A 27423-nucleotide genomic window follows, 5' to 3' on the forward strand; every position below is an offset into this window, starting at 1 on the left:
TTGGGATTCCAGAAGAAGAAGAAAGAGAGAGGGGAGCAGAAGGTATACTAGAGAGAATTATTGGGGAGAATTTCCCCAATATGGCAAAGGGAACAAGCATCAAAATTCAGGAGGTTCAGAGAACGCCCCTCAAAATCAATAAGAATAGGCCCATACGCCGTCACCTAATAGTAAAATTTACAAGTCTCAGTGACAAAGAGAAAATCCTGAAAGCAGCCCGGGAAAAGAAGTCTGTAACATACAATGGTAAAAATATTAGATTGGCAGCTGACTTATCCACAGAGACCTGGCAGGCCAGAAAGAGCTGGCATGATATTTTCAGAGCACTAAATGAGAAAAACATGCAGCCCAGAATACTATATCCAGCTAGGCTATCATTGAAAATAGAAGGAGAGATTAAAAGCTTCCAGGACAAACAACAACTGAAAGAATTTGGAAACATCAAACCAGCTCTACAGGAAATCTTGAAAGGGGTCCTCTAAACAAAGAGAGATCCTACAAGTGGTAGATCAGAAAGGAACAGAGACCATATACAGTAACAGTCACCTTACAGGCAATACAATGGCCCTAAATTCATATCTCTCAATAGTTACCCTGAATGTTAATGGGCTAAATGCCCCTGTCAAAAGACACAGGGTATCAGAATGGATAAAAAAACAAAACCCATCTGTATGTTGCCTCCAAGAAACACATTTTAAGCCCGAAGACACCTCCAGATTTAAAGTGAGGGGGTGGAAAAGAATTTACCATGCTAATGGACATCAGAAGAAAGCAGGAGTGGCAATCCTTATATCAGATCAATTAGATTTTAAGCCAAAAACTATAATAAGAGATGAGGAAGGACACTATATCATACTCAAAGGGTGTGTCCAACAAGAAGATTTAACAATTTTAAATATCTATGCCCCCAACGTGGGAGCAGCCAACTATATAAACCAATTAATAACAAAATCAAAGAAACACATCAACAATAATACAATAATAGTAGGGGACTTTAACACTCCCCTCACTGAAATGGACAGATCATCCAAGCAAAAGATCAGCAAGGAAATAAAGGCCTTAAACGACACACTGGACCAGATGGACATCACAGATATATTCAGAACATTTCATCCCAAAGCAACAGAATACACATTCTTCTCTAGTGCACATGGAACATTCTCCAGAATAGATCACATCCTCGGTCCTAAATCAGGATTCAACTGGTATCAAAAGATTGGGATCATTCCCTGCATATTTTCAGACCACAATGCTCTAAAGCTAGAACTCAACCACAAAAGGAAGTTTGAAAAGAACCAAAATACATGGAGACTAAACAGCATCCTTCTAAAGAATGAATGGGTCAACCGGGAAATTAAAGAAGAATTGAAAAAAATCATGGAAACAAATGATAATGAAAATACAACGGTTCAAAATCTGTGGGACACAACAAAGGCAGTCCTGAGAGGAAAATATATAGCGGTACAAGCCTTTCTCAAGAAACAAGAAAGGTCTCAGGTACACAATCTAACCCTACACCTAAAGGAGCTGGAAAAAGAACAAGAAAGAAACCCTAAGCCTAGCAGGAGAAGAGAAATCATAAAGATCAGAGCAGAAATCAATGAAATAGAAACCAAAAAAACAATAGAACAAATCAACGAAACTAGGAGCTGGTTCTTTGAAAGAATTAATAAAATTGATAAACCCCTGTCCCGACTTATCAAAAAGAAAAGAGAAAGGACCCAAATAAATAAAATCATGAATGAAAGAGGAGAGATCACAACTAACACCAAAGAAATACAAACTATTATAAGAACATACTATGAGCAACTCTACGGCAATAAATTTGACAATCTGGAAGAAATGGATGCATTCCTAGAAACATATAAACTACCACAACTGAACCAGGAAGAAATAGAAAGCCTGAACAGACCCATAACCAGTAAGGAGATTGAAACAGTCATTAAAAATCTCCAAACAAACAAAAGCCCAGGGCCAGACGGCTTCCCGGGGGAATTCCACCAAACATTTAAAGAAGAAATAATTCCTATTCTCCTGAAACTGTTCCAAAAAATAGAAATGGAAGGAAAACTTCCAAACTCATTTTATGAGGCCAGCATCACCTTGATCCCAAAACCAGACAAGGATCCCACCAAAAAAGAGAGCTATAGACCAATATCCTTGATGAACACAGATGCGAAAATACTCAACAAAATACTAGCCAATAGGATTCAACAGTACATTAAAAAGATTATTCACCACGACCAAGTGGGATTTATTCCAGGGCTGCAAGGTTGGTTCAACATCCGCAAATCAGTCAATGTGATACAACACATCAATAAAAGTAAGAACAAGAACCATATGATACTCTCAATAGATGCTGAAAAAGCATTTGACAAAGTACAGCATCCCTTCCTGATCAAAACTCTTCAAAGTGTAGGGATAGAGGGCACATACCTCAATATCATCAAAGCCATCTATGAAAAACCCACCGCAAATATAATTCTCAATGGAGAAAAACTGAAAGCTTTTCCGCTAAGGTCAGGAACACGGCAGGGATGTCCATTATCACCACTGCTATTCAACATAGTACTAGAGGTCCTAGCCTCAGCAATCAGACAACAAAAGGAAATTAAAGGCATCCAAATCGGCAAAGAAGAAGTCAAATTATCACTCTTCGCAGATGATATGATACTATATGTGGAAAACCCAAAAGACTCCACTCCAAAACTGCTAGAACTTATACAGGAATTCAGTAAAGTGTCATGATATAAAATCAATGCACAGAAATCAGTTGCATTTCTCTACACCAACAGCAAGACAGAAGAAAGGGAAATTAAGGAGTCAATCCCATTTACAATTGCACCCAAAACCATAAGATACCTAGGAATAAACCTAACCAAAGAGACACAGAATCTATACTCAGAAAACTATAAAGTACTCATGAAAGAAATTAAGGAAGCCACAAAGAAATGGAAAAATGTTCCATGCTCCTGGATTGGAAGAATAAATATTGTGAAAATGTCTATGTTACCTAAAGCAATCTACACATTTAATGCAATTCCTATCAAAGTACCATCCATCTTTTTCAAAGAAATGGAACAAATAATTCTAAAATTTATATGGAACCAGAAAAGACCTCGAATAGCTAAAGGGATATTGAAAAAGAAAGCCAACGTTGGTGGCATCACAATCCCGGACTTCAAGCTCTATTACAAAGCTGTCATCATCAAGACAGCATGGTACTGGCACAAAAACAGACCCATAGATCAATGGAACAGAATAGAGAGCCCAGAGATAGACCCTCAAATCTATGGTCAACTAATCTTCGACAAAGCAGGAAAGAATGTCCAATGGAAAAAAGACAGCCTCTTCAATAAATGGTGCTGGGAAAATTGGACAGCCACATGCAGAAAAATGAAATTGGACCATTTCCTTACACCACACACAAAAATAGACTCAAAATGGATGAAGGACCTCAATGTGCGAAAGGAATCCATCAAAATCCTTGAGGAGACCACAGGCAGCAACCTCTTCGACCTCAGCCGCAGCAACATCTTCCTAGGAACAACGCCAAAGGCAAGGGAAGCAAGGGCAAAAATGAACTATTGGGATTTCATCAAGATCAAAAGCTTTTGCACAGCAAAGGAAACAGTTAACAAAACCAAAAGACAACTGACAGAATGGGAGAAGATATTTGCAAACGACATATCAGATAAAGGACTAGTGTCCAGAATCTATAAAGAACTTAGCAAACTCAACACCCAAAGAACAAATAATCCAATCAAGAAATGGGCAGAGGACATGAACAGACATTTCTGCAAAGAAGACATCCAGATGGCCAACAGACACATGAAAAAGTGCTCCATATCACTCGGCATCAGGGAAATACAAATCAAAACCACAATGCGATATCACCTCACACCAGTCAGAATGGCTAAAATCAACAAGTCAGGAAATGACAGATGTTGGCGAGGATGCGGAGAAAGGGGAACCCTCCTACACTGTTGGTGGGAATGCAAGCTGGTGCAGCCACTCTGGAAAACAGCATGGAGGTTCCTCAAAATGTTGAAAATAGAACTGCCCTATGACCCAGCATTTGCACTATTGGGTATTTTCCCTAAAGATACAAACGTAGTGATCCAAAGGGGCACGTGTACTCGAATGTTTATAGCAGCAATGTCCACAATAGCCAAACTATGGAAAGAACTTAGATGTCCATCAACAGATGAATGGATCAAGAAGATGTGGTATATATACACAATGGAATACTATGCAGCCATCAAAAGAAATGAAATCTTGCCATTTGCGACAACATGGATGGAACTAGAGCGTATCATGCTTAGCGAAATAAATCAAGCGGAGAAAGACAACTATCATATGATCTCCCTGATATGAGGAAGTGGTGATGCAACATGGGGGCTTAAGTGGGTACGAGAAGAATAAATGAAAGAAGATGGGATTGGGAGGGAGACAAACCATAAGTGACTCTTAATCTCACAAAACAAACTGAGGGTTGCTGGGGGGAGGGGGTTTGGGAGAAGGGGGTGGTATTATGGACATTGGGGAGGGTATGTGTTTTGGTGAGTGCTGTGAAGTGTGTAAACCTGGTGATTCACAGACCTGTACCCCTGGGGATAAAAATATATGTTTATAAAAAATAAAAAATTATATTATAAAATAAATAAATAAATAAATAAAAGGATTTAGAAATACAAAAAAAATCCAGTACAGATCCAGTAGCAAAAAAGGTGAAAGTCAGTGTCCATCATCCAAATAGGAATTATCAGGCATGTGTAAGAAGCATGAAAGTACAAAGTATAATAAGGAGAAAAATTAAAAGTAATGCAGAGCTGACATTAGATGTTAGAATTACCAAAGAAATTAGAAGTTACTTTAACTGTGTCCTATATGTTCAAGAAGTTAGTTACAGAATACATGCAAAAGACCCAGTTGAACTTCTAGAGATAATAAATATGTGTGAGATGAAAAATATACAAGTTAGGATTAATGTCAGAATAGATATTGCAGATGAAAAGATCAGTATGCCTAAAGATACAGCAGTAGAAATTATCATAAAACAGAAAAAACGGACTGGACACAATGAGCAAGGGGAACTACTTCAAGCATCCTAATAATACATGTTAATAGAATTCTCAAGGGTTAGGAGCAAGAGGGTCAGAAATAAATTCAAAGAAACAGTGGCCTCAGTCTTCATAGATTTGATGAAAAATGTTTAAACCAGCAGATGCAAGAAGTTCAACAAACTCTTAAGCGCCAGAAACATCATAAAAACTTGACCAAGGTGCTTTATAATCAAGATTGCTCAAAATTGGTAAGAAATAGTTAAGGAAAACTGACATGCATCCACAGGAGAAAAGAGACCTTTCATACAAAAGAAGAAAGATAAGGATGATAGTGGATTTCTCATGAGAAACAGTGCATGCAAGAACTTAATAGCTACATTTTTAAAACACTGAAAGAAAAATCTGTCAATTGAGAATCTATACCTAGTGAAAATACCTATGAAAAATAATAAAGAAGTTATTTTTAGGTGTGTAGAAACAAAGAATCCATCACCAGCAGACCTGCGCTACAAATAATAATAATCCTTCAGACAGAAGGAAAACATCAAATAGAAATGTAGACCTTAGATAAAAGATGAGAAGCTCTGGAAATGGTAGTAGACATAGGTATATACACAAGATATTTGTATTATAATCTCTCCTTTAAAGTGATTTTTAAGGGTTGCCTGGTGGCTTGGTGGGTAGAGCCTATGCCTTCAGCTCAGGTCATGATCCCAGGGTGCTGGGATCGAGTCCCACATCGGGCTCTCTGCTCAGCAGGGAGCCTGCTTCTCCGTCTCTCTCTGCCTGCCTCTGTGCCTACTTGGGATCTCTGTTGAATTAAAAAAAAAAAAAATCTTCAGAGTGATGATTTAAGCAAAAACAACAGTAGGGTTTACAACATGTATAAAGTACATCTGAAGTTTATAAAATATGTAAAAGTAAGTTGTATGCCAAAAATAGCATAAAGATAAGAGGGGAGAAAGAATTTATATACTCTTGTAAACTTCAATGTGCATGAGGTGCTATAACATCACTTGTTACAAAGATGGGTAAGTTTACGAAGTAAACTAGAAATCTTAATCACTAGGATAACAAAACAATTAATAGTTTACAAGCCAAAAAGAAGACAAAATGGAAATCCTAAGAAATGTCACCTAACACAGATGACAAAAATAGAAGAAAAGGGAGAAAAGAGATAAGTAGGTAGAAAAGAAATACAAAGCTGTGAGCTTTACCTACTTATCAATAATAATAAATGTTGGTGGCCTAGATTACTAATTAAAGCAGAAATTGTCAGATTAGATAAACTATATACTACCTACCAAAACAAAACACAGCAACAAAAAACCCACAAAGCTTTAAATATGAAGAAAGAAACAGGTAATATACAAAAGAACAGGGAAAGAGTATACCATAATAATACTAATGGAAGAGAAGATGAGAGGTCTATAATGATGTCAAAAGTAGATTTCAGAGTGAAGAATATTACCATTGGTAAAGAACATCATTGCACAATGATAGAAGAGTCACTTCATCAAGACCTTACATTTATGTTCCTAATAAAGCTTCAAAATAGGGCAAAATCTGAAAGAACTGCAAGAATAAAGGGATTATCAATACGCCCCTTTCAATATTTGATAGAGGAAGTAGACAGAAAATGACTAATAATATAACAGAAGATTTGAATAACACTATCAACCAGACTTGACTGACACTTAACACTGCATCCAGGAGCAACTGTAGTGTTTTGTTTTGTTTTTTTTTAATTTTTAAATTTTTTAATAAACATGTATTACTAGCCTCAGGGGTACAGGTCTGTGAATCACCAGGTTTACACACTTCACAGCACTCACCATAGCATATACCCTCCTCTATGTCCATAACCCCACCACCCTCTTTCTAGCCCCCTCCCTCCGCCCCCCCAGTTTGTTTTCCCCCCAGTTTGTTTTGTGACATTGAGTCTCTTATGGTTTGTCTCCTTCCCGATGCCATCTTGTTTCATTTATTCTTTCCCTGTCCCCCAAACCCCCACATTGCATCTCCACTTCCTCATATCAGGGAGATCCTGTGATAGTTGTCTTTCTCCAATTGACTTATTTGCTAAGCATAATACCCTCCAGTTCATCCATGCCATCCCAAATGGCAAGATTTCATTTCCTTTTTTTTTTTCCCAAAGACTTTATTTATTTATTTGACAGAGATCACAAGCAGGCAGAGAGGCAGGCAGAGAGAGAGGAAGGGAAGCAGGCTCCCTGCTGAGCAGAGAGCCTGATGTGGGGCTCCATCCCAGGACCCTGAGATGATGACCTGAGCCGAAGGCAGAGGCCTTAACCCACTGAGCCACCCAGGTGCCCCAAGATTTCATTTCTCTAGATGACTGCATATTATTCCATTGTATATATATGTATCATCTTGATCCATTCATCTGTTGATGTAGGTTCTCTCCACAGTTTGGCTATTGTGGACATTGCTGCTATAAACATTTGGGTGCACGTGCCCCTTTAGATCACTGTTTGTATCTTTAGGGTAAATACCCAGTAGTGCAATTGCTGGGTGGTAAAGTAGCTCTATTTTCAACTTGTTGAGGAACCTCCATGCCATTTCCAGAGTGGTTGCACCAGCTTGCATTCCCACCAACAGTGTAGGAGGGTTCCCCTTTCTCCACATCCTCACAAGCATCTGTCATTTCTTGATTTGTTAATTTTAGCCTTTCTGACTGGTGTGAGGTGGTATCTCATTGTGGTTTTGATCTGTATTTCCCTGATGCCCAGTGATGTGGAGCACTTTTTCATGTGTCTGTGGGCCATCTGGATGTCGTCTTTGCAGAAATGTCTGTTCATGTCTTCTGCCCATTTCTTGATTGGATTATTTATTCTTTGGGTGTTGAGTTTGCTAAGCTCTTTATAGATTTTGGATACTAGCCCTATATCTGATATGTTCGTTTGCAAATATCTTCTCCCATTCTGTGGTTTGTCTTTGGTTTTGTTAACTGTTTCCTTTGCTGTGCAAAATCTTTTGATCTTGATGAAATCCCAGTACTTTATTTTTTGCCCTGTTCCCTTGCCTTTGGCAATGTTCCTAGGAAGAAGTTGCTGCCTCTGAGGTGGAAGAGGTTGCTGCCTGTGTTCTCCTCAAGGATTTTGATGGATTCCTTTCTCACATTGAGGTCCTTCATCCATTTTGAGTCTATTTTCATGTGTGGTATAAGGAAATGGTTCAGTTTCATTTTTCTGCATGTGGCTATCCAATTTTCCAAACACCATTTGTTGAAGAGGCTGTCTTTTTCCCATTGGGCATTCTTTCCTGCATTGTTGAAGATTAGTTGACCATATCTGGGCTCTCAATTCTGTTCATTGATCTATGTGTCTGTTTTTGTGCCAGTACCATACTATCTTGATGATCACAGCTTTGTAATAGAGCTTGAAGTCCAGAATTGGGATGCCACCAGCTTTGGCTTTCTTTTTCAACTTGGAGGTCTTCTCTGGTTCCATATAAATTTTAGGATTATTTGTTCCATTTCTTTGAAAAAATGGATGGGATTTTGATAGGAATTGCATTAAATGTGTAGATTGCTTTAGGTAGCATAGACATTTTCACAATATTTATTCTTCCGATCCATGAGCATGGAACATTTTTCCATTTCTTTGTGTCTTCCTCAATTTCTTTCATGAGTACTTGTAGTTTTTGGAGTATGGATTCTTTGCCTCTTTGGTTAGGTTTATTCCTAGGTATCTTACGGTTTTGGGTGCAATTGTAAATGCGACTGAGTCCTTAATTTCTCTTTTTTCTGTCTTACTGTTGGTGTAAAGAAATGGAATGGATTCCTGTGCATTGATTTTATAGCCTGACATTTTACTGAACAAGTTCTAGCAGTTTTGGGAGTGGAGTCTTCGGGTTTTCCACATAAAGTATCATATCATCTGCAAAGAGTGATAGTTTGGATTGGATATTTGGATGCCTTTAATTTCTTTTTGTTTGATTGCTGAGGCTAGAAATATTTCTAGTATTGCTAGAAATATAGTATTGCTAGAAATATTCTGCTAGAAATACTTCTAGTACTATGTTGAATAGCAGTGGTGATAATGGACATCCCTGCCGTGTTCCTGACCTTAGTGGAAAAGCCCTCAATTTTTCTCCATTGAGAATGATATTTGTGGTGGGTTTTTCATAGGTGGCTTTCCACTTGTGGTTTTTAACTACACACAGAACACTGATTTTCAAGACTTTCTTAAGTAAATATTTTTAATAATATTTTTAAGCAAATAGATCAGTGGAACAGAATAGAGCAGAAATTGGGTAGTTAGAGCTCCCAGGTGAAATCAGGGTGCCTCCTAATTTTGTAAAGTATTGTTAGAACATAGCCACACCCATTTGTTTATGTTTTATCTATGGCTGCTTTTGTCTGCAACAGCAGATGGTGTAGTTCAACAGAGACATTATGGTCTGCAAAGCCTGAAATACTTATTCTCTGGCCCTTTACATAAAAAGTTTTCCCAAGCGTGGAGTAGAGAGTATATAAATAGACCCACATATACACGGACACTGATTTTTGATCAAAGTGTAAAGGCAATTCACTTGAGAAAGGACAGTTTTTCTACAAATAGTTTGGAAACAATTGGGTATTCCTGTGTAACAAAATGAACTTGAATACCTACCTTTACACCATGTATAAGAATTACCAACATAGTTGATAGACCTAAATATCAAACCTGAAACTATAAAACTTCTGGCTAGAAAACATAGACCCTTGAGACTTGGCATTCAGCAAGGATTTCTTTGATACAGTATCAAAAGGAGTAGTAAATAAATTGGACTTGATTAAAATGAAAATTTCTGCTGTTTAAAAAAGCATGGTTAAAGAACGGGAAGATAAGCCACAGATTGGGAGAAAATACTTTTTTTTTTTTTTTTAAGATTTTATTTATTTATTTGACAGAGAGAAATCACAAGTAGATGGAGAGGCAGGCAGAGAGAGAGAGGGAAGCAGGCTCCCTGCCAAGCAGAGAGCCCGATGCGGGACTTGATCCCAGGACCCTGAGATCATGACCTGAGCCGAAGGCAGCGGCTTAACCCACTGAGCCACCCAGGCGCCCTGGGAGAAAATACTTTAAAAGGATTTTCTAATAAAGACTTTGATCTAGAAACCTATTTTTTAAAACTTCTAAACATAATAATGAGAAAACAACACACCCAATTTAAAAATGAGCAAAATATTTGAACAGACCAACATCACCAAAGAAGAACATGAATATACACCTACCATAGATACAACCTGGCTTGTCTGTTAGGTATTGTCCCAAGAGAAGTGAAAGCTTCTATCCATGCAGACTTGGGACTAGTTAGATTACACTATATTTATTTCACTAATACATCATGCACCTATACCCCTATAGTCTCTAGTGCATGCCTGTGTTGTCACATGGCATTGTGCCTATGTGTGTGTTTTTCATAATTTCATACTGTATTAAGGGCCCACCCTACTCCTTTATGGCATCTTAACTACATCAGCCACAGCCCTATTTCCAAACCATCATATTATGAGATACTGTGGATTAAGACATCAGTATATCTTTTGGGAAGAAAACACAATTCAACCCATAACAGCCAATAAGATAAGTAAACTATTTTACTATAGTCTGCAGACCAAATCTAGGATGCATCCTATTTTATTAAATAGTTTTATTAGAATTCAGCCATGCCATCTGTTCACATACTGTCTACCTAGTTACAACAGATACCTTAATTGCCACAAAACCTAAAATATTTATTATCTGGCCCTTTACAAGAAATGTTTGCCAAGTCATTTTAGAAATTGTAAAGTGCCATTGGGAAAAAATGGGAAGGGGAGATTAGTAGTACTGGGTGGTCAGGGAAGACCTGTATGAGAAGGTTGAATTTGAGCAGATGCTATAAGGAATTCATCTTTATGTATTAACTTAGAAAGACGTCCAGATGTAGTAAGTGAAAAAAGCAAGTTACGGCACATTTTTGTGATCCAACTTTTGTAAAATAAGAAAGTATGTATTTATGCAGTATAATGTAATATATGAATAGAAAATTTTCAAAATTACCTGCCAAATCGTTCACATTAGTTACCGTGGTGGGATTATAGGGGACTTCTACATGATGTATTTTCAGCTTCCGTTCATTTGAAAATTTAAAAATTACTTCCTTTGCATTTTAATATCATTGTAAACTTAATTTCTTACATACTATTAAATTACATCAAAGGCTTAATATGTGTGAAACAGTAATGGAGGATTCAAAAGGAGTTGAACCTCATTGCCTGTTTGTTTTTTTGTTTCGTTTTTTTTTGTTTTTTTTTTTTTTTTAAGATTTTATTTATTTATTTGTCAGAGAGAGAGCGAGCGAGAGCGAGCATAGGCAGACAGAGTGGAAGGCAGAGGCAGAGGGAGAAGCAGGCTCCCTGCGGAGCAAGGAGCCCGATGTGGGACTCAATCCCAGAACGCTGGGATCATGACCTGAGCCCAAGGCAGCTGCTTAACCAACTGAGCCACCGAGGCGTCCCTTTTGTTTCGTTTTTGTGTGTGTGTGGTTTTTTTTTTTAATATTGTGGTAGTCACCATACAATACATTATCAGTTTTTGATTAATTCATTGATTCATTGTTTGTGTATGACACCCAGTGTTCTGTGCAATACGTGCCCCCCTTTAATACCCATCACGGGGCTAACCCATCCCCCTACCCCCTTCCCCTCTAAAACCCTCAGCTTGTTTCCTGGAGTCCATTGTCTCTTATTAAGGTCTCCCCCTCTGATTCCCCCCTTCATTTTTCTCTTCCTAATGTCCCCCATGCTCTTCCTTATGTTTCAGAAATAAGTGAAACCCTATGATAATTGACTTCTCTCCTTGACTTACTTCACTTAGCATAATCTCCTCCAGTACCATCCATGCTGATGCAAAAGTTGGGTATTCATCCTTTCTGAAGGCTGAGTAATATTCCATTATATATCTGGATGATATCTTTATCCATTTGTCTGTTGAAGGGCATTTCAACTCTTCCCACGGTTTGGCTGTTGTGACATTGCTGCTGTGAACATTGGGGTGCATGTGGCCCTTCTTTTCACTACATCTGTATCTTTGTAGTAGAGCAATTGCTTGGTCATACGGTTGCTCTATTTTTAACTGCCACACTGTTTTCCAAAGAGGCTGTACCAGTTTGCATTTCCACCAACAGTGTAAGAGGGTTCCCCTTTCTCCACAATCTCTCCAGCATTTGTTGTTTCTTGCCACCTTCATTTTGGCCATTCTAAGTGGTGTAAGGTGGTATATCACTGTGGTTTTGATTTGAATTTCCTTGATGGCTAATGATGACTACTACTTCATGTATCTGTTAGCCCTTTGTATGTCTTATTTGGAAAAGTGTCTGTGTCTTCTGTCCATTTTTTGACTTGATTATCTGTTTCGTGTGTGTTGAGTTTGAGGAGTTTTTTACAGATCTTGGATATCAGCCGTTTGTCTGGAGTGTCATTTGTGAATATCTTCTCCCATTCCATAGGTTGCCTCTTTGTTTTGTTGACTATTCCCTTTGTTCTGCAGAAGCTTCTATTTTGTAATAGAACCTAAAGTCATGCATTATGATGCCTCCAGCTTTGGTTTTCTTTTTCAACATTTCCTTGGCAATTCGAGATATTTCAGGTTCCATACAAATTTTAGGATTGGTTGTTCCAGAACTTTGAAAAATGCCATTGGTATTTTGAGTGGGATGGTGTTGAAAGTATACATGGCTCTGGGTGGCATAGACATTTTAACAATGTTTATTCTTCTGATCTATAAGCATGGAATGTTCTTCCATTTTTCTGTCTCTTCTTCAATTTCAGAACGTAAGTGTTCTGTAGGCTTCCTTCACCTCTTTGGTTAGGTTCATTCAAAGGTATCTTACAGTTTTTGGTGCTATTGTAAATGGAATCGCAGGTACATTGTTGGTGTATAAGAGGAGAGCAACTGATTTCTATGCATTTATTTGTATCCTGCCACATTACTGAATTAATGTGTATGACTTCGAGTAATTTAGGGGTAGAGTCTTTTGGGTTTTTCATGTCATCTGTGAAGAAAGAGAGATTTCTTTGCCGATTGGGAGGCCTTTTAATTCTTCTTGTTCTCTGGTAGCTGGGGCTAGGACTTCTGGTACTGTGTTGAAGTTATCCTTTACATTTCAAAGGGGAACCACCATTAATTATACTAGAATTTAACTTAGTACTGAAATTTAACTTCAATTTTTATAATGCCTGTGTGCATAAAACAGTATGGCAGTTGAAAAGCAGTAGCCTTAACTGCTAGTGAAAGGTAAAAGGTATGATTCTCCTAAAAATTTGCTTTTATTCCTTTTGTCAAATTCAAAAAATGTCCCATTCATGTTTCTGTGACATTACATGAACATCAGAAAAGTTTGGAGTAGGCATGGGAGGGGCTGATAATGTTCCTAAGTATTTTTCAAAACATCAATAGGATGTTTAAATATTGTTATACCAGTGTTTATGGGATCGTTTTAGACTGAAAGTCAGAAGGTACCTGAATGAGATACTTTCAGGAAGGCTTACCGCAGGCAAGGATTTAAGAGGAATGCATGTAATAAATATTACCAAAGTCAGCTTTCTGAACAAGGCTCTCCTCTCTCTATAGTGAGACTTAATGAAAAGAGCATGACTTTTGGAGGCAGAAGACTTAGTTTCAAGTCCCTGTTTCTTCACTTTCTAATTTTGTGATTTGGTAAGTAACTTCACCTGTCAGAATTTTTTTTTTTTAACCTGTCAGAATTAATCTTTTGTGAAGTTTCAGTAATTAATCCTTGCCATTCGAAACCTAGTGTATATGTACAACACAATGAGTGGACCGTAAGGTAAACTACAGACTCAGTGGAGGTTAAAGTGTGTCAGTGTGGGTTCATCCTTGGTAAAATATACTATTCTGGTGAGTGATACTGCTAAATAGGAGAGGCTGTTTAGCCTCTGTGTGGGGGCAGAGGGTGTGTGGGAATTCTCCATACCTTCCTCTCAATTTTGTTTTAAGCCTGAAGCTCTTTATTAAAATAATGATTCCTGCCCTACCAACCTCCTTTTCTAGGATATTCGGATGATCAGGTGAAGTAATTTATATAAAAGCAGTTCTGTATTGTAAAATAGTATATAATGTACAAGTGTTACTATGAATTAACAATTAGTAATAATGGAATAGAGCAGAGTTGGATCATTTTTAAAATAATAATATAATGTAGGTATAACTGTCTCTCTGAAAATTTATTCAGAGTATGGTATATACTCCGTATATAGTATATATATACTACAGTATATATAGAGTATACTATAGTATATAGTATAGTATATAGTATATAGTAACACTATAATGTGTATACATCCTACCATATTGGAATTTTCTTCATCCTGATCCCTGCCCAGCTTACTTAGTCAACAAACATTACTTTGCCTTCTGTTTGGCAATCGTAGTTCATCTACTATTTTAATTACAAGAACGATGTTACTATGGTAACTAAGTTTATATTAACATTCTTCGCTCCAATGAAATCTGTACCTAAATGTATTACTCATGCCTTTTCTTTTGTTTTTTTGTTTTGTTTTGTTTTTATTTCATTTGACAGATCTCAAGTAGGCAGAGAGGCAGGCAGACAGAAGCATGCTCCCTGATGAGCAGAGAGCCCCATGTGAGGCTCCATCACAGAACCCACCCTGAGATCATGACCTGAGCAGAAGGCAGAGGCTTAAGCCACTGAGCCACCCATGTATCCCTACTCACACTTTTTCATTTTGTCCTTGGGTCAAAGTAAAAAGAAAAAGACACTCAAAGATCACAATCCATAAGTAACAAAGAATTTATAAAGGCCAGAAGTATCAAATATTTATCAGTTATAACTCCTGTACATTTTCTCCCACTTAAGAAATCCATGGGAATGAAAATGAACAAGAATGATAAACTATAGGGATAATCTTGATCTGTTCTAATTTTTTAAAATCATTTGTAAATTTTATTCATTTAACAATAATAGTGAATTAGTTCTGATGTGCACTTTTCAGCACATTACGTGTTGAACCATCACAGTTGAGGAATTGCCACTCTAGAAGAACCACTCATTGTGGAATTGGAATAGCCTTGCCTATATCTGTGGTTAGCAGTTTCATAGAATCTTCTTTGTTTGACAGATGAGAAGTAGGCAAAGAGGCGGTGGGGTTGAGGGGGTCGTGGGAGCAGACTCTCTGCTGAGCATGGTTTCATAGAATCTTCTAAAATAAGATGCAAATTTCAAGAAAAATTGTATGCCATATGTGGTTATAATATATGCATGGAAAGTTCTACCAGAGATGTAGGAGGATAATGCTAATAATGGAATTTTAAATTTAGTATGTACTGTCAACAAAATGAGAGGAACAGGATGCAGTGTACTATCAATTCTGTCCATTTTAAAACAAATAAGCCCCAAAATGAAGTTGACTATATTGCGTTTAATATTTTTTTTTTTTAAAGATTTTATTTATTTATTTGACAGAGAGAGAGGGATCACAAGTAGGCAGAGAGGCAGGCAGAGAGAGGGAGAAGCAGGCTTCCCGCTGAGCAGAGAGCCTGATATGGGGCTTGATCCCAGGACCCTGGGATCATGACCCGAGCTGAAGGCAGAGGCTTTAACCCACTGAGCCACCCAGGTGCCCCTGCGTTTAATATTTTAGGTAGTGCTACTGTCTCTTAGGTTGGGACTATGATATTAAGTTCCTGAAGAGATGTTTCTTCATCTGATCTCAATGACAATCCTTTAAAAATTAGGACATTACTTTAAAAAAATTTTTTTTTTATTATTTGAGAGAGCACACAAGCCCGGGTAGGGGCATAAGGAGACAGAGAAGTAGACCCCACTGAGCAGGGAGCCTGACTTGGGGCTCAATCCCAGGACCCTGCATTGTGACCTGAGCCAAGTCTAAGGCAGATGCTTAACTGACGGAGCCACTGAGAGGTGTCCCAGGAAACATTACTTTCCAACTTCCAACTACTAAATTGTGAAACCTATCTTTTTGCCTGTTACCTACTGTGTTTCATGGCCCTGCTTAGATAAATCTAAGCACTTTGCGGTAACTGTAAATACCTTTATGGGATCTCTTGTGTCAGTTTTGTCATAAGAATATAGTGCATTCATAGAAAGATTGCCAGTCTCTACAGTGTGAACAAGGTACTTGGTTGGTATGGGTGATCATTGTGTAATTGCATACTGCTCTCCCAACATGATCAGTTATTTTCTTCATTTTGTTTTGATGAGCAGTTGAATGATGTGGATTTTTCTAATATGGGACTATGAAAGTTAGGAAATAAGAAATAAAACCAGTGGAGGAAAATGGTTCTTGAAATTTCATTCTTTAATCATTTACCCTGTAACAGTTGTTTAAATAGTTCATGAGCAGATTATTATAGAGTGACTTAACGTTGTTAGGGAGTACATAAAGTAAGTTAGTACTGAGATTTAATAAAAGAACACTGTATCCCAAATGCAGTACTGTGAAGCCCTGTTAAGAAGTTCATGGTTTTATTTGGGGGAGAGAGTTTACACATCAAGTATTTTTTAATGCAAATTTAGTTTTTGACTAAGTACTGAAGTCACATGGTACAACATGGGAAAGGTACAGAGAGTATATGGTAGTGTCTCCTTCCTACTGTGGAATCTCATCCAGTAGCAACCAGTCTTTGAATTAGTATCCTCCTTGAGGTATTTTATGCATCTATAAGGAGATGAGTGGGTTTTTTTTGTTGTTGTTGTTCCTCCCCACAAATAAATACACTGTTCTCTACTTCAACAGTATTTTATTTTATTTATTTATTTTTGGATGCCATTACACATCTCTAGGTAGTGATCTAGAACTTACTCATTTTTTTGGAGCCACATGTAGGCTGTATTTGGATATACCATAATTTAACTAGTCCTTACTTGTGCATTAACCTTTTTTATTAAAAACAAAGCTATAGTGAATAACCTTATGTGTGTGTTGCTTTGCTCAATTCTGTAGGATAAAATACTGGAAGAATTATTAGATTCAAACATAAAATATTTAAGTTTTGATCGATAATGCAAAACTGGGCATATATCTTGTCTGGGTTCTTTTTTTGTTTATAATTGAGCTCTGATTTACAAAGAATTCAATTTTTAACTCCTGACTTGGCTCAGGTTATGCCGTTTACACACTGTAAGTGCAGGAAATAAGAATGCCTTTATGTCATGGTCTCAAAATATTGTGTTGATAATTTTTTACTTTTCATTATATTTTTGCCAAAACTAGAAATGATATTGGGCTCATTTTTGTTTTGTTCACTGTTTTTACTAAGTATAACTTACATGCAGTAAAGTCCACAGATCACAAGTTTATAGCTCAGTAAATTTTTAATGACCATCTAGTTTATAGAACATGCCCAGCATTCCAGAAGTTCCCTTCTGCTCTCTTTCCCCATCCCCCATAAAAGATAAGAACTGTTCTCTATCACCACAGATGACATTTGCCTAATTTCGAACTTCTATATAAAGGGAATCAAGCATACTTTGTGTCTCATTCTCTTCTCTCTTAATAGGAAATTGAGTCATGTTGTTGTGAGTACCTGTAATTAATTGTGATTGAGTTACTTGAATTTTTCTGTTCTACTGTGTTCGTGTTTGGTTGCTTCTACTTTTCAGTACTTAAACTTGTATGAACATTCTTGTACGTGTCTTTCAGAGGAGTGAAGCACTGAACTTTTTTTTTTTTTTTTTTACTATGTACCTTGCCTGGGTAGATTTTGTTGGTTTTTAATTGAGGTCTAATTTATAAAGAATAAAAGTTGATAGTTGGGTGGTTTTTAGTTTGGGACTGTTACGAATAAAGCTGCTATATGAACATTTGAGTATAAGTCTTCATGAGGACATATATTAGTATATTTAGTTCTCTGGACACATTCTTAGTGAAATATGTATTAACTACTATTACGTACATTTAACTTGGTAAAGAACTGCCAAATCATTTTCCAAAGTGTCTGTATCATCTTGCATTCCTTTCTGGGGTAGTTTTAATTTGTATCTCTCATTATGAGTGGGGTTGAAAGTACCATTTTTTATGTTTTAAATAATTTGTATTTTCTTTCTTAAATTACCTATTCAGCTCACCTTACTGCTTCTTCTAGGTGTTTAAATATTTTAGTGATGTGTAGGTATTCTTCATATAGTAGGGGATTTTTTTTTGGTCATGGTATTATGAATTACAAACTTTCTTTTCCATTTTGGCAAATACCTTTTGAGATTGCTTTTGGTGGGTTTTGCCGTATGTCTCTCTGAAGTACTGTCTCACACAGTCTTTACTAATAATTTACTAATAATGTAAATCTTCACATAATAAACAAGATTGCCCTTTTAATTAACCTTAAAGTATAAATTGTGTTCCATCACTTTTTTATGTAGCCATGACTCTGTTGGGAATAAAGAAAAACATTCTGATGACTTAGATTTGTTTTCTGCATGCTCATAAAATTTTACTACCTTTTAGAAGAAGACGCCTATCCGGTGAAAACAAGAGCTTTAGGAATTGTGTCTTTACTTACTATGTGTAATAAGAGAAAAAATAATAAAAATAATACTATGTGTGTCTTTTACAGAAATTAATGCAAGATGTTGACATTGCAAACTTGGATAGTGCACGCGTTGTTTATTTTCTTCACCACTGAATCTGTAGGTAAGGTTCATGAAATAGACTACCTCCCAACCTCATAAATTTGTTTATGTATTTTTGTATAATTATATAATTAAGCTTATGCTTCATAATTACGTAATTATATTAATGTTTCTATTCTTTCTAGGGTCATTATTGGGAGAATAATGCTGCTGTAACCTAAAATGATTGTGAAATGTAAAAATATTCCTGATAAATTATAGTACGAGTTGAAACAGTCTCCCAGTAAAAATGCTGTTTAAGTATACTAACGATAACTTTAAGGTGGGGGGGAATACATGCTGGTTTTTTGGGCATTTTTTTTAATACATAGGGGAAAATCTATTAACCTTCAGCACTTCACTTTTTAATGGCCAAAGGTTGTCACTGAACCGCACTGTGTTAGTGATAGGTCTGGAATCCACAGCCTCATCCTTGAACTGGTTGTTACTAGTAGACAAGAGATAAGTACAGAAATTAAGAGTAAATGTTTAGAATCTTTAAACAGTTTGATGTAGCTGTGACATCCAAGCATGCCATCACTGGACTTAAAGATATGGTATAGAGCAAAAGTGTAAGTCTGTGAAAGATTGGGGGTAAAAAACCAAACCGATCTGTAACCACCGGTAGTTTTAGAAGCACTGCTGTAAATGAACCCCTTTCAAAATCTAGGAATGCAACTTCTTTTTGAACACTTTAAGTGACATAAGACTTAACTTTGAAAATTGTTGTTATTTAGAAAATCTTTTCCTTATTTTTGAGCCCAAATTTTCCTTGTAACTTTTTCCCATTATCCCTAGTTCTGGAGTAGTTCCACTTTCTCTTCCCACTGTTCAACTTTTAGAAAATACTGAAGGACTGCTTTCATGTGTCTCTAAGGCCTCTTTTGCCCAAGCTAAACTTACCAAGTTGTTCTAAAAATTCTTCATAGGACTTGGCTTCTAACCCTGTACATGTTGATTACCCTCCTGATTCTTCTCTTGGTTGCTCATAGCACATTCCAAATACAAGACCATCACACCTCTCATACTTACCAGCTATAGGACTTAGGCCAGTTACTTGATCTGTGTCAGTTTCCTGATGATTTAAAAAATCACCGTAATAATTGTTCCTCTCTCCTAGGGGTATTGTGAGAATTAAATGAGTTACTATACACAAGCCATCTGAACAGTACCTGGCCCAGAGTAAACATTATAAAAAGGATAGTAATTATGTAATTGTTACTGAGGTTTTAATGAAAACATACTTATGAAAAAAAATTAGTTTATGTACCAGAACTGGACATGGTCTGAGTAGAGTGATTTTATTTTTATTTTGATCTGAGCATCATTCCTACTCAGTCAGCATAGTATTTGGCCAGCTAAGATAAACTGTAGTTTCAGTTAAGTTACTTGTCAGTGAAAAGTCTTAGGTTTTCACATGAATTCCTTCAAGCCATTTCTCCCTTACCCTATATTTAATCTCAGCCTAAATAAGAGAGATTTTGCTCTCTAGAAAATTTCATTATATTACTTTTGGCCTTTTGGTCTAATCATATTAACATCCAGTGTTAGAGATCTTTCATAGCCTTGTCCTTTGCTATTTGGTGTATGTGTGTGTGTGTGTTCTGCCAGATTATTGAAAAAAATGTTCAAAATAACAGAAGTAACCTTACTGCTGCCTCACAAATTACTCTAAAACTTCATGGCTTTAAATGACAATAATTTACTACTACTCACAGTTTGTGTGTGTTGGGAACAAAGTTGGGCACAGCTGGACTATTTCATCTTTGCTTTATGATGTCTGGGGTGGGGAGTCACTTGGAATATTCAAAGATTGGGGACTAGAATCATCTGAACGCACTCTCATTTATATGTCTGGTATTGATTCTGTCTGTAGGTTAAGGGCTTTGCTAGGCTTATTGGCCAGAACACCACATGTGGTCTCCCCATGTGGCCTTGGCTTCCCCTGCAACATGTGACTGAGTTCTATGGACAGATGTCCAAGAGAAAAAGAATGCTGGTTGAAAGTTGTATTCTTCTAACGATCTAGTTAGTCATACAGCACATTCCATTGGCTTGGGCAGACATAAGCTCCCACACAGATTTGAGGGCAGAAAGGGAATATTGAACCCATTTCTTTGTGGAAGGAGTATCAATCACATTGTAAAAAAAAGTGGGATGTGATAAATACATAGGTGTGACCGTATTTGGAAAATAACAGTCTGCTGTAAGGACTGAAAACAGGTACTTCCGGCATACTCCATTGAAGACCTCTGTCTCACTGACTTCATTTTTGTAGAAGTTTATATATGAGTAATCAATTAAGGATGTCTTTTTTGAACCTATGAAATTTCTGTTTGTGTAGATCAGTAACAGATACCAGCAGTTCTGTCATGTTCAGCTGTTACCTGTTAAGGTATACTAATCCACATTTCATCATCTTGTCTACATGGTTCCAACTAAGTTTATCAAATGGCTTTTTAAAATTAAAACATTTCTCTCTCTACAATTTAATCTCAAATAGCCTGGTACCCCTGTAAAAATGGGATTAATTTGGCATAGGACGCTTTTAATGAGTCTTTGTTTTCACTCTGGAACATCTGCTCATGTCTAGTATCTCTCTCATTCTGTGTGATTAAAAATGAATACTGAGTCTGTAGTTACATATTAGGTTATTTAATATTCTAAAATATATTTCATATTAAGTAAGTAAGTAAAACAGGAGTGATTTTACCAAGGAAGAAAGTGAAGTCTAGGGAGTTGGAAGGACTGGCCCAGTATCACAGGGTAACTTAATAAAATCCCACAAGATGAGGCTCCATATATTTGGAAGTGTAAAGAAGTATGTGCCCTGGGCACATATTAGACATATTAGACATGTATAATAATAGCATGGTCATATAAACAGCCCACCTTAACTTAAAAGTTTTGAAACAAAGAAATCCACATTCCTACTCTGGGCATTATAGATTTGATGAGATGTTCCAGGATCCCATTGGAGAGTAAAGTTTTGACTGCAAAGAAAAAAAAAACTTAAAAGTACAGTTTTTAATTCTTCCTGCTGACTTTGAGAGAATCTTCCATACCCTGTCAGCGTGACTTGATTGTCTTGGAGAGTAGTAATAATTGTGATAGGCTTATCATTACTACTGGTGGACTTTCAAATACCAGGCATTATAATAGGTGCTTTATGTAAGTAATTTTAATCTCAACTCTTCAAGATAGCTTTTTTATTACCGGTGCCTGGGTGGCTCAGTCTGTTAAGTGTCTGCCTTTAGCTCAGGTCATAGTCTCAGGATCCTGGGTTCCAATTGCACATCAGGTTCCCTGCTTAGCAGGGAGTCTGCTCCTTTTACCTGCCATTGCCCCTGATTGTTCTCTCTCTCTCTCTCTCTTTTATTAAAAAGATAATAACTTCATTTTCCAAGTGAAAACACTGAACCTCAGGATAGGTTACCACCCAGAAACCCATTGGCAAAAGGATTCACTAGGGAAAGTTGCCTTGTGTTTCTGGGCAGTGAGGCTATAGTCAAGCCAAGTAGTTAGGATTTTATCTTGATGGTGTAGGCAGCCATTAAATAATTTAAAATACGGAAATAGTATGATCATTTTGAATAGTAACTCTGATAGCAGCATGTAAGATAAACTGGAAGGAGGTCAGACCATGGTATAATGGCCTCAGCTTCAGCAGGCAAAAGGGACTGGTGAGAGAAAGGTTGACAGACATCTTAATAGAACCAACCAGACTGAGTGCAATACTATAAAGTTGGAAGAGGTATTGAAGGCAACCATAAGATATCTGGCCTCGATGACTGGATATAAATAGTGCTGTTAACAGAGGTAGAGAAATAAGAGTAAGTTTGAAAGGGATTGTGATACATAGAAGTTTTAGATGTGTTCATCTTTTTTCTGTTTTTTAAGATTTATTTGAGAGAGTGGGTACCTAGGGGAAGGGCAGAGGGAGAGAATCTCAAACAGACTCCCCACTGAGTACAGAGCCTGACATGGGGCTCAATCCTGCAACCCATGTGATGACAACATGAGTCAAAACCAAGAGTCAGACACTCTTAGAGTTGGGCTGCTCAGGTGCCCTTTAGATGTATTTATCTTAAAGTACTTAGGAAGGATTTCAAGTGGATATGTCTTGCAAGTTACTGAAAAGAAGAGGAAGTTCGAGCTGGAGATAGGGATTTAGTTGCCATCAGCATGGAGTTAGGTGATAGTTGAAGCATACACTTCTGGTATAGTTCTTTCTATGCAGGCTGATTTTGTTTTGTTTTTAATACGGGATTTTATCCCATTTATTGTTAAAACTAATTTATTTGGCCATCTTGTTCTGTATTCTTTATGTTCTTTGTTGTTCTGTTGCTCTATCCTTTGTTGTTTGGAATTTTGATAAATGAACATTGTCTACTACCTTCCCTGACCCCATCCATACCCCCAACACCATTCGGAACTGGAGAGAACAGAGCCTACCACTGCTGCTTTGCTGGAAGGTGTAATTTAGACCCTGAGTCTGAATCAAAGAATGGGATTGGTGGTAGAGTAAGTGTGAATCACGCTGCAGGCAGTCTGTGTTTCCTAAAGCAAAGTCAGAATGTTACGCAAAAAAAAAAAAAAAAAACCAAAAAAAAAAACAAAAAAAACAAAAAAAAACCTGAGGCTTACAGAGGTCTTTTTTTCATCAGCCTTGTAATTTGTGTATTTACAAATTGAGGCACTGAATTCTGGCTATATTATTTTTTCACTGTGTAATTCTTCTTCGCTGGCTTTAAGAGATATTTTAGTGAAGATTGAGGACTGCATTGATAAATACCATTTTATACCAGAATAATTCAGTACATTTTTCTATTTTCCCTTGTTCCCTTTCAGGTGAACTTCTAGAGCCATGTGGTTATATCAAACCGGAATCTCCAGTTGTACAGCTTGGTTCTAATTTCACTGCGGTCTGTGTGCTAAAAGAAAAATGTATGGATTATTTCCATGTAAATGCTAGTTACATTTTCTGGAAAACAAACCATCTAACTGTTCCTAAAGAACAATATACCACCATAAACAAAACAGCATCTAGTGTCACATTTACAGATACATCTTCATTAAATACTCAGCTGACTTGCAACATTCGTACATTTGGACAAATTGATCAGAATGTTTATGGAATCAGAATAATTTCAGGCTGTAAGTTTCATTTTGTTTTTGTCTTATTTCAAACTTTGTTATGACTGTTGAATTCCACTTGTAATGTCTCTTAGTCTTTATGAAATGCAGTTACTTGTTGGCTTTATTGACTTTGAACATGCTTTTTTTAAAAAATAAGTTTCGAAGTGGAAGTCCATTTGCATTACTGCTGTACAAAAAGCTTGAAGAGTAACATATCCTGAGAGTCAAGTATCTGTTTCCTAGAAAAATGTTTTTAGATGAGACCCACAAAAAACAGTTCTTGAATTGAAATTTGTCAGTATATCCATAGTAATTTTCAGTACTCTTTAATTGATGAGGAGATCACATACAAAGCAACTATCTGAAGGTGAGTAAAGACTGGAGAACGTCCTGTTGTGTCAGAGTAAACTTAGTCTGATCTAAGAGTAGCTTGTCAAATTTGTGGATCCCAAGACCATAATTTTGGTATTTGCTTTTCCTCCAACAGAGTTTAAGAAAACAATAGGAGGAGAAATAAAAGTAAATCATTTGGTTCCATTTAAATGCTTCTTACTAACATGCAGTAATACTTAATAAAATACACTTCATGGGGAATTCAATACTCTTAACTAGTTACAAATGAAAGTTGATTTTGTGTAGAAAATTAATTTGAAACATGCTAGTTAGTTATAGAAAATGTATATAAATATAAAAAGTATGAGTTTAAGTAGAAAAGATGAATTTTTAGTCCCTAGTCTTTCATTATGTCTGGGGGTGTTTTGTTCATTTTTCATCTAATTTAGTTTGCTGATGTCTTGGGTAGTATATAAATTACATGTTATTGGTGGGTAGAAAGCTTTTGAAAATTGCACATTTTTTTCCCTTTTAGTGCCTCCAGAAAAACCTAAAAATTTGAGTTGCATTGTGAATGAAGGAAAGAAAATGATGTGTCAGTGGGATCCTGGAAGGGAAACATATCTGGAAACGAACTTCACTTTAAAATCTGAATGGCAAGTTTTTAAGTTTTTTGTATGTTGAACTCAATAATTTGTCATTTGTGCTAGAGTTTCTGTTTCTTAAGGTAGAAATAGTAAATGCAGATTTTTGTCTAAGCTTTTATTTTAGAGCATCTGAAACAAAAAAGTGGAAAGAATAGTATAATAAATTCCCATGTGTTCATCATCCAGCTCATGACCAGTCTATCTTAAAGGAAATCTGAGACATCATATCATCTTACCCATAAATATTGTAGTTCATACCTCTGAAAGATAGGGATACTTTAAGACACGTAACTGTATACCATTATTATACCAAAATATAACTGAAGAAACTTCGATAGATTGTCCCATTTTCAGTTAGTTTCATGTTTACTCAGATGTTTCATGAATATATGTATAGACATAATTTTTATAATTTTTTTTATTTGAGTATAGTTGACACATAATGTTAAAACAGTTTCAGCCATACAGTGTGGTGATTGAACACTTGATCTTAGGCAATGCTTACCACAAGCATAGCTTCTGTCATCATATAACACTTTTAAAATGGCATTGTATTCCCTATGCTGTGACACAAATATTTGTATATATTTTTACAAGTCATCAAATCACAATCTCCATGCATTACAAATTGGTTTTTTTTTTTTTAAACCATAGATTCTGCCTGGTTTTCTTTTACTTTGCAATTCAGTCATTAAAGTAACTGTTAACACATTGTTTAACATAGTCACATAGTCCTCTGTCCTTTTTTTTTTTTTTTTTGGCCTTAGAAATTTCTATTCAGTCTAGACACTTGATCAGATTTAGGTTTTTTGTTTTGTTATTCCAAAAGTAATTCGTTGAGTTCATTTTTGTGAATCATACAAGATAGGGGATAATTTCATCCTTTTGTAGGTGAATATCCAGTTATCCCAACAATGTTACGAATTCCCCTGGGCCCCTTGTCAAATATTTGGCATAATCAATTGAATTATGCTTGGGTTTATTTCCAGGCTTTTAGTTCTTTCCACTGGTCAGTCTATTTTTAATGCTAGTACTATATGTTTTGATGACTCTTAACTTGATAGTATAGACCGAAATCAGGAAGTGGGATGTTTTCCAGCTTTATTCTTTTATTCCTCAGGATTTTTTTTTTTTTTTGACTGTTCAGTCATTTGTGTTTCCACATAAATTTTCGAGTGTTTTCCTTTACTTTTGTAAAAAATTGCCATTACAATCTTGATAAAGATTGCATCGATTCTATAGATGGCTCTTGGTGGTATTAATGTTTTAGCAAGATTAATTCTTGGAATTTGTGGGCATGGGGTACCTTTCCATTTATTGTTTTTGATTTCTTTCATCAATGTCTTAGAGTTCAGAATAGAGATCTTTTACCTCCCTAGTTAAATGTATTCTATTTTCTTGTTTCTGATGCTTGATAGTTTCAAACATTTTGATTTTTTTTTTTTTTAGAAAATTCATTGTAAGTATATAGAAGCACTACTGATTTTTGTATTTTAATTTTGTATTGTGCAACTTTACTAAATGCACTCATTAGATCTAACATCTTTTGCTTGAGAGCTTTTGTTTTTCTGATACTAAGATGGAGAAGTGGTTTCAGGTACTGTTGTCAGCTTGATCCATTCTTTATAAAAGTTTCCCTTTTTTTTTTTAAAGACAGGTTTTGTTTATTGGACTTGGCTTTGATATGATTGACACACACTGCAGTACGTAGTACAAATTGATCTTAAACAGTTCTTGACTGCAGTTTTTATCAAAAGCTGGAAGAACTTTGCAGTGAATGCTTATACAGATCCATCTTTAGATCCTATAATTAACATTTTACTGTGTTTGCTTTATCACATATGTGGTGTTTATGCATACTTCTCTCCACCTATCCATCTTTTTTTTTTTTTAATGTATTTCAGAGTGACTTGCAGGAGTTCGTATATTTCACCCTTAAACACTCCAGCATTTACATTATTAAGTAGATGTAATTATACATTGACAGGTATATTTTTGGTTTTTGGTAAAATTTATATGCACCTTTAAATATAACTTAGATACCTGAAGCGTTATCAATCAGTGACCTTTGACTAGTCTAGTTACGTAACTTAGACCTTACCAAGATACAAAACATTACTCATACCCCAGAGAGTTCACTCTGCTCCTTCCCAGTCAGTCCTACCCACCAACCTATCTCACCCTGTCCCACAAAGCAACTACTGCAGTGATTTTCTCCACTATAAATTCTTGTTTGTTCCTACTGTCATGTAGATGTAATCATACAGCATGTATAGTCCCTAGCATCCTCCAAAGATGAGGGTTCCCCCCCTTCATTACGAATTCATACTGAAACACATTTTACATGTTCAGTCCATTACTATTAACTTTCCTTGATGCTTACATTGTCCCATCTTTGGTTAGGAACCTGCTCAGGTTGGCTTTTCCTTTTGACTTCACTCACTAGTCTTTGATAGCTGTCTTCAACAGCTTCCTTCCTTTTTGATATGACATGACTTTGCAGATTCATCTTAGTATATATGTCCTTCCCCAGGCCAAGAATCAACCATTTCCCAGGTAGCCATGGTTCCATT

The 27423-nt window shown here is 36.4% G+C and overlaps 1 protein-coding gene across 4 annotated transcripts in view; it reads left to right on the forward strand.

Annotated features, from left to right (window-relative positions):
- The window catches only part of IL6ST (interleukin 6 cytokine family signal transducer), a 60539-nt gene that overhangs the window by 11827 nt on the left and 21289 nt on the right, over positions 1-27423 (forward strand). For 3 of the 4 annotated variants that reach the window (XM_082725989.1, XM_082725990.1, XM_082725992.1), the window contains 4 exons: positions 13691-13777; positions 18677-18753; positions 23583-23888; positions 24739-24859. In XM_082725989.1, the coding sequence (XP_082582115.1) occupies positions 18690-18753; positions 23583-23888; positions 24739-24859 (491 nt within the window). In that variant the 5' untranslated portion in view covers positions 13691-13777; positions 18677-18689. The remainder of the gene's footprint in view (positions 1-13690; positions 13778-18676; positions 18754-23582; positions 23889-24738; positions 24860-27423) is intronic. The other variant, XM_082725991.1, reaches the window with a different exon arrangement.

This window comes from Mustela nivalis (assembly GCF_964662115.1).
Source record: "Mustela nivalis genome assembly, chromosome: 3".
NCBI classification, from domain to species: domain Eukaryota; kingdom Metazoa; phylum Chordata; class Mammalia; order Carnivora; family Mustelidae; genus Mustela; species Mustela nivalis.